This window comes from Epinephelus moara, chromosome 17 (genome assembly GCF_006386435.1).
Source record: "Epinephelus moara isolate mb chromosome 17, YSFRI_EMoa_1.0, whole genome shotgun sequence".
In the NCBI taxonomy this organism is placed as follows: domain Eukaryota; kingdom Metazoa; phylum Chordata; class Actinopteri; order Perciformes; family Serranidae; genus Epinephelus; species Epinephelus moara.
The window spans coordinates 26,779,185-26,787,000 of record NC_065522.1 but is presented as its reverse complement, the minus strand read 5'-3'; the positions used below and the strand labels follow the sequence as shown (position 1 = coordinate 26,787,000).

Below are 7,816 nucleotides of genomic sequence, written 5' to 3'. Positions count from 1 at the left end.
AAATGGCTAAAATGCGACAGATCGCTGTGGCTCCCCCTGTGGACCAATTTGTTTCTTTCTTCTTCTAATTTTTGGTATGACTAAGTCATGGTATGGTATGCTGTACATAATCACAAAAACTGTCAGTCAGTCATTCTGTCTGTCCCACGTTTTTCTACTCACTGACGTGGTCAATCTATGTGAAACTGCACATAGGCATTGAGGACTGGCATAGGTAGAAGGTGACAAAGCTACCAATGGGTATGGACTAGTAGTCTCTAATAGTAATTCATTCAGGTTGCTTATCTGCTGTGAGGGTCCAAGGACAGAGGGATGTTGTATGTTGTGATTTGTGATACTGGGCTTTATAAATAAAATTGAAAATTGAAACTAAATTCTAAACAATGCTGTACGACTGGATAAATGAGACTTTGATTATACAGCACGAGCTGCGTGAGAGTTTGTAAACAGGTGATCTGACATAGTTTTGCTGTTGTTAAACGTGGACAACCATGACTTCAATTCATTAATCATTTTCTCCAGCTTTGAATTCTCCGTTCACTGTGGAGGCATGTGAGGAAAACAACATTTTTTTGGTAAGTTTTAACTCTGAATATTTAGATCAAGACGTTTCAGTTCAAATCAGTATTACGTGTAAAAGTGTGGGATCACACAAGACAAATTTAAAACACGACTTGATCATGGAAGCTGTGTTTTAAGTACCTAAACCAGCTTTTCCTTTGCAGTGAGTGACAGTTAGGACGACTGTTCCCAGAACAGGATTTCAACTAAATACTTTAATTATGTTGCACCAACAAAGAGTGAGTGAAGTCTGCGCAGACCATCTACTGAGGGAGTTTAGCAGCATTTACATTTAAAGACAGTTAAAATGCATCAAATGCCATTAAACACCTCTGACATGCTCAAAAAAATAAGCACAGGGGAAAAGTTTAATATTGGCAGCTTGTGATTTGAAGTATGTGTGAACGCCTGATGAACTGTAACCTGCTGGATCGTGACTGTGTTATGATGAAATCACTGAAATCAGAAAGTGAGCTTTCCATTCCAGTCAGCACCAACTGGACAAACGTGTAGTTTATGTAATCGCTCCTTGTGATTCAGTTGCAGGTGATTCCAATTTAACAGATGTTTCCAGTCCAAACAGGCACTTCAGTTTTTTTCTTTTCCTCCCACAAGTCACACGGTTTTAATTCTGAGAACATAATGCCTGCCCTGTAAAGTCCTGCGAGGCACACACAGTTCATGTAACTGATGTACTCTTAGTTTTTCCACTGTTCGGTCTTACCCAGGAAAGCGTTGGGGATGGTGATTTTCAGCCACATGCGGTCCCTGACCTCCAGACCCGACTCTGGTGAGGCCATGGCCTTTGCGACCGACGCCATGTCAGAGTGCAGTGATAAGTTGAAGTCATCGAAACCTGCAGAGAGACAGAGGAGCACTTTAGGAAAGTGTAGACATGAGAGGACAAATGAAAGACGACAGAGAGGTGAAATCTGAACTGGGTCAACACGAGAAGGCCAGGAGTGTAACTTTGAACAGGAGATTAAAGGCAGGAAAGCAGCAGACGTCATTTATCACATCATATAACAACAGAGACAAAAGCAGAAAGACAGATGTGAAAGATGAATCCTGCGCCAGTGTCCTTCATAGAGACAAACGGACGGAGACAGCAACAGGAAAAAGATATTTTAACATCACTCAGGCCTTAAATATCGACAGACTGACAGTAGACAAGGTTTAAAAGGGGAAGTTTAATGAGAGGATTGTGTGGATATGAAACAGAATAGAGAGGAGAGGTGACTTACAGCTCACAGTAGGGCTGCACAGTATGAGGAAAATATGCAATGTCATTGAACATCTCAATATTACTGGAGATAAATAAACAGATATTAAAGTGTGCTCAGTTCTGCTGCTAAAATACACTTGTTCAATAAAAAAAGTTACTTTCCTACATTCTTTTATTGAACAAACTAAATGAAAGTTACTTTTTAGAGTGTGGTTTTCCCTCTGAGGCTGAAAAATGAAGCCGACGTATATTTATACTTCTGTGTTGAATCGATGTCGTAGCTACGGCATAGGCTCTGTGTTGACATGCACCTTCCCAGAAATGTGAATGGACGTCACAGTGACGCAGACCTCCTGTCTACTTTTTTAAGCTGAAACCATTTCCCTCAGTGGAAACAAAGCTTTTATTTACTTTAATTTCACAGATAAGAAACAATAAATTGTGAAGACAATAAAGCCTCCACAAAAATAGCATTTTAAGTCTTGTGTGTGATTTATCCTGGCTTCATATGAGCAGAGGAAATCTGTGCTAGTTGCTAGGCTAATTTATACAATGTAAAATGCCATAGGCTTGTGCTAATAACGTTAGCATTTTGTATTTGTGGGGAAAACGTGTTTAGTATAAGACAGTTGTTTTGTCAGTGAACCTTGTGAGCTGTAATGGAGCTGAATTTTGTACCATTCCTCTGTTAAATGTTGCTGTTGTCCCTGGCTTCATATGAGTAGGGGAAAAGTCCGCTAGCTGCCAGGCTAACTTATACAATGTAAAATGCCATAGACTTCTGCTAATAACGTTAGCATGTTATATTTGTGGGGAAAATGTGTCCAGATAAAGTCAAGTGTTTGTCTGTGAATGCTGCGAGTTATAATGAAGCTGATTTGTGTACTTGTGTTTGAAATTGTCTCTATTAGGCCATGTTTAATGTGTGTTTAATGTGTGTCTTGAATCAACTAAACTTTACAGCACTTCCCAGAAACCTCTGCCGCCGACTAGTGTTTTGAGGGTGTAACTGCAGAGTGACACAGACACACCACCGCACAAGTATAAATGCTCACAATGGCGTAGGCGTCGTGCTAAGGCTACAGTGTAGGGTCTGTCGCACAAGGGTAAATCCAAAGTTCCATAATTAAGTGCCAAAGTTGCAGTACCTCTAATGGCCACTTGAGGCCGGCTCCGAGAGTGAGTCAAACTCATAGACGCCCATGTTAAAATGTCCAAGTTAACGGCAAAAATAAACATGTTTACAGCCTGGTGCAAAAAACAGTTTTGGTCTCTATAGCTAATTTTAACTTTCATGACAGCTGTACAGGAGGTGAATTTTTATATAAATCACCCATTTAGGATTTATTAAGGCTTAAAATTACGCGTAATTAAGGGCATGGCTGCTTTGAGTGACAGTTGGGTGCCATACGTCAGAGTCCTGTCATTGTTCTGGGTGAAAAGACAAACATTCAGATCGGACGGTGGGTGTTGGATGATAAATAATATAAAATGAGAATAATAATATTTGAATTTGAAGTTTTAATTCTCTACTTTGACTTTTTGTTTCAGCTCTGTCTTCTGCGCCAGCCTGAATGTGAGTCTCTTCAATCAAGTGTGTTACCTAACAGGCACGTTAACTGTGGAGATGTCCTGCTCAATATTATGACAATACGCATTTTATCAATTACTTACATTTTAAAATATATTGTCTTAGTTTCACATGTATAAAATGTCCTAAAATCATCACTTCAAACATGCTGCCTAACCTAATTATTTTCACAGCGCATGGTTATTACAGGATTTTTGGTTTCAGGTTAGGCCACAAATCTGGTTGCAGAACTAATTGGTCATGTGTGCGGCTGGCGGAGCGGGTAAGGTATTGCACGTCGTGGTTCCGCCTCAGGAGTGTATCTTGAATATCAGACCATTGCAGGACTGTGCCATCTGTTGACAAGTTGCCACGACTGCAACAACCTTGGTAAGGTAACGCAACCCCAGCTTCACAGAGTATAGGTATAGTCGTAGTTGTCGCTATTTCAGAGTGTTCCGGTTGCCAAAAAACGTCTTTAAGGAGTCGGATATTTAGGTTCTCTGTTCATATGCATTTTGTTTCCTCCATTATTTTATACAGTCTTTACAATAACAGACAATAAAAAACAGATACTGTGCAGCCCCAGCACACAGAAAAGGAAGAATGATTATGAAGACACTGGAAGAGGCTCTCACGTTCAGTCTCAGTGACGGAGGAGGAAGAGGTGATGGTGCTGAGGGAGGAGCTGCCTGGGAAGGCGGGGTAGGCCCCGGTCATCGCCACAGAGTGGCTCACCCACGCTGCCGGGTCAATGGGTCGGATTGGTTCATCTGCACAGAGATAAGTGTTACTCAGCCTGACATTAGTGTGCTATCAAACACAACAAGAGAACAGAGAAGGAAGTCCTGTACGTACTGCGAGGCAGAGTGAAGTAGCCCTGAGGAGAGGGGTCCCAGCACTTAGCCACTGTGAGGATGATGGGCCTGGCAGACACCAGCAGAATAAGGAGTCGTTATAATCACTGCTGATCACTTGTAAACAGACATAACTTGGTATCTGAAATGAGAAAAGTAGCGACTCACCCTGGCTTGTGTACAATCTCCCTCAGCACTCGCACTGCATCGTCGTTACTCATGTTCTCAAAGTTGATGTCGTTCACCTGAGACGGTTTAGAAGAGGAAGAAAAACATCTTAGTTAGACTGACACGTGAGTACAGCTGAAACAATCAGCTGATCAATTTCATACACTTTCAGACACACCAGTATTCAGTCAAATATTTATATAGACAGTTATTTAAAGGAAAAACAGCTTGATTTATGATTAGGTCTTTATTCTGTCTCACCTGCAGCAGCATGTCACCAGGTTCGATGCGTCCGTCTGCAGCCACAGCTCCTCCCTTCATGATGGAGCCGATGTAGATGCCTCCGTCCCCTCTTTCGTTGCTCTGGCCCACAATGCTGATGCCCAGGAAATTATACTTCTCTGTATTGTGGAGAAATCAGAGCAGTGTTAACACCACACACACATTTGTTCAGACAAAAAGTTAAGTCGGTGTTTGTATTCTAAATCTTGGCTGCAGCACTGATTTATACGTTTGGCTCTGAGGATCAAAGACATCAGTTTACAGACCCATGTTGAGAGTGACGGTGATGATGTTCAGAGACATGGTGGAGTCTGTCACACTGCTGAAGGACGAGGCCTGGAGTCGGAAACCACAAGATTACCATGAGATTTGCTGACACTGCAAACGCTGACAAAAATGCTTTCTCTGAGCAAACCATCTCAGAGGCTCTCGAGATTCTTGATTCAGCGAGCATGAGCAGTTAGGAATAAAAACAGCATGAGAAAACGGGGCTTAAGTAGTACATACCCTCTCCAAACGTGGGGGGCGTTGTTTCCTGCGTCTGCGGTGCCGTTTAAGAAGCCTGGAGGCCGTGCTCTGCTCTGTCGCGCTGCTGAACCTACAAGTTCAAGAGTCAACAAGAGGTGAGAGGTCACGGGAGGAACAAAACTTTACTAGACAAAAAAACAGACACCCAAACCTTCCTCTGTTAACACCCACCTGCTCATGGTGTCGTCGTCCTCGGAGTCGCAGAAGCTGGTGGTTTCCAGCTCGCTGCTCATCACTGTGCTGGAGCTCTCATACCCTGCCAGGTGGCGCTCCAGTCGACTCTGACCGTTTATACGAGGCCCTGGGACACCACAGAAGAAGAGGGAAGATATTCACCTTGAATTTTCATGTTCACTCAAGTCAGTGTTTGCCTGTTTTCCCTATAGACTACAAACATTCCTCACTTCTCCACATTCCTTGATTATATCACATATCGTATATATTCATTGTTTGGATGTTGGGGGCGCGCCAAATCTTGATGGCATCACAAAAGAGCATTTCTCATCGGCAGAATGATCTGCAGTTTCTCACCATGCGGCTCCATGCTCTCTCTGTGCCGAGGCCTCTCCCTCCTGAAGGAAACTACAGACTCTGTCTCAGTCTGGTCGTCCAGCGTCTCCACGCTGCCTGTTGCATTGGGGCTGTAAAAGAGGAAGAAGAAGCAGGAGCAGAGTCAGAAATAGAGCATAACTGTTTTAATGTATTAACTTTACCAGAGTGACATCTGGTTTTCCAGATGTGGTGCTCGCAATAATAACCAATAAACATGTTTTATAACTTTTAAAAACAGAGAGTGCTGCACAGATTTATCATCGTAGTGCAGTAACAGTGTCCGACTCAGGATGGACAGAAAAATCGATGCAGCAGATCCACATTAAGCTTTTGCTGGACTTTTACAGCCTTCAAATTATTCGGTGATGCCAGAATTTGACAATGTGAGTCGTAAAACTCTGTCCTGAGGTAGTAATGATTATTTGGCAGCTCCACAGTTTTGGAATAGGTTGGAAGAAGTGTTTTAACCTTAACAAACTGTGAACTCTAATGAATACAGTTCCACAGAGCGTCAATTAAAAAGTATGTGCAGCAGAGCTTTAAGGAAAACTGGTAAACTGTAGTGTAGTGTAGTCGTCACTGTGGTAACAACTAATGAGGATCCTGAATAAAGAATAAAAAATAAAGAGCACAAATGTAGATATCAAAATAAAAACAGGATAAAGTACACAATAAAAAGTTAGAATGCCAAAAAGTATAACGTACACTTAATGACAATCTGATGTGAGATTACGATCTGATGTCATGAGATTTCACTGTATCAAGAAACTGTCTGAAACTGAAACTTTACACTGAAAACACACTGTTTGATACTGCGGCAAAGTGCGGCCAAAGAAAAGCTGGGGATAGTTTTAACTTGTGGCGTCAAATTGCCATCAGAGAATACTCGCAGCCGATTAGTTAAGAGCCTCCTGTGACACTTCTGATATGCTGACCTATGTTAGAGACAACTTCTTCCCACCTGGAACACAAGAACACGCTGGAAATTATGATTATTGCAACGCTGCTGTCAATGTCCCATTTGCTGTACTATCACCACTAACGTCACCACCACAACGAGGTTGTAAAGCCGTGTTCAGCATAATGACGCTCTCATTAGGCCGCCTTTTTAAAGACACATAAAAGCTTCAAAATTCACACAGTCGTCGATGTCATCGAACAAAACATGAAAGTCTCTTCAGCTACTACAAACCTTATTTCAGGCATCTAATCATAAACCCATTCAACAAACCCACTGACTTCAAGACAAGTGAACCGGAGGTGCTAAAATGCTAACTTATTTCCAGGCTTTAGGACTCATTCCTGCACAACTCTACTTGTTTGGTACTTACACAACCCCCGATGGTTTATTGTTTCTTCTTGCTCCTTTCGCTTTTTGATTTTCGTGACACTTGATAGTGGCAAAAGTGACTTTGCAGTTAATTAGAGCTAAACCAACATATCTACTGAAACTAGATTACTACAACCCAGATTCCAAAAAAGTTGTGACACTGTGTAAAAAGGTACATATAACAGAATGCAATGATTTACAAATAGTTTTTGACATACAGTCGGGGAAAAAAACGTTTTTAACACTAGGGCCCGACCAATATGGATTTTTTGGGGCCGATGCCGATTCCGATATTATGGAATAAAAAAATCTGATAACTGATACATTGGCCGATTAAATTTTTACGTTTTTCAATTTAAAACCCCTGAAATACCTGCTTTTGATGGCTTAAATATAGTTCAAACACTCGTTACAAAGACATAAATTGAAGGAAGAACATTTTACTATTTTCAAATACTTTTATTATCAGAAATTGTGAGGAACAAGCAGCATATGAACAATTTGAACACAAAATAAATCAAAAATATGATGTGCAAAAAGGCAGTAACCCTCTGGGAAATAAAATAATCATACAAAGTCTATATGAATTAAGACATTCACGTTTGAATCGGCCAACTTTTGGCTGATTGCCGATTATTCTCTCTCTTTTTTTTTTAAAGATTATTTTTGTGGGCTTTTGTCTTTAATGGATAGGACAGTGTGTGTAATGGGAGACAGAGAGAGAGAGAGAGAGAGAGAGAGAG

General features: G+C 41.3%; 1 protein-coding gene across 1 annotated transcript in view; it reads right to left on the bottom strand.

Annotated features, from left to right (window-relative positions):
• The window catches only part of dvl2 (dishevelled segment polarity protein 2), a 36,359-nt gene that overhangs the window by 5,713 nt on the left and 22,830 nt on the right, over nt 1–7,816 (bottom strand). Inside the window, exons 4-12 of the mRNA XM_050067677.1 lie at nt 5,723–5,832; nt 5,363–5,492; nt 5,171–5,261; nt 4,930–4,999; nt 4,643–4,782; nt 4,382–4,458; nt 4,215–4,282; nt 3,995–4,129; nt 1,286–1,417 (exon numbers count right to left, since the gene is read on the bottom strand). Coding sequence (XP_049923634.1) covers nt 1,286–1,417; nt 3,995–4,129; nt 4,215–4,282; nt 4,382–4,458; nt 4,643–4,782; nt 4,930–4,999; nt 5,171–5,261; nt 5,363–5,492; nt 5,723–5,832 — 953 coding nt within the window. The remainder of the gene's footprint in view (nt 1–1,285; nt 1,418–3,994; nt 4,130–4,214; nt 4,283–4,381; nt 4,459–4,642; nt 4,783–4,929; nt 5,000–5,170; nt 5,262–5,362; nt 5,493–5,722; nt 5,833–7,816) is intronic.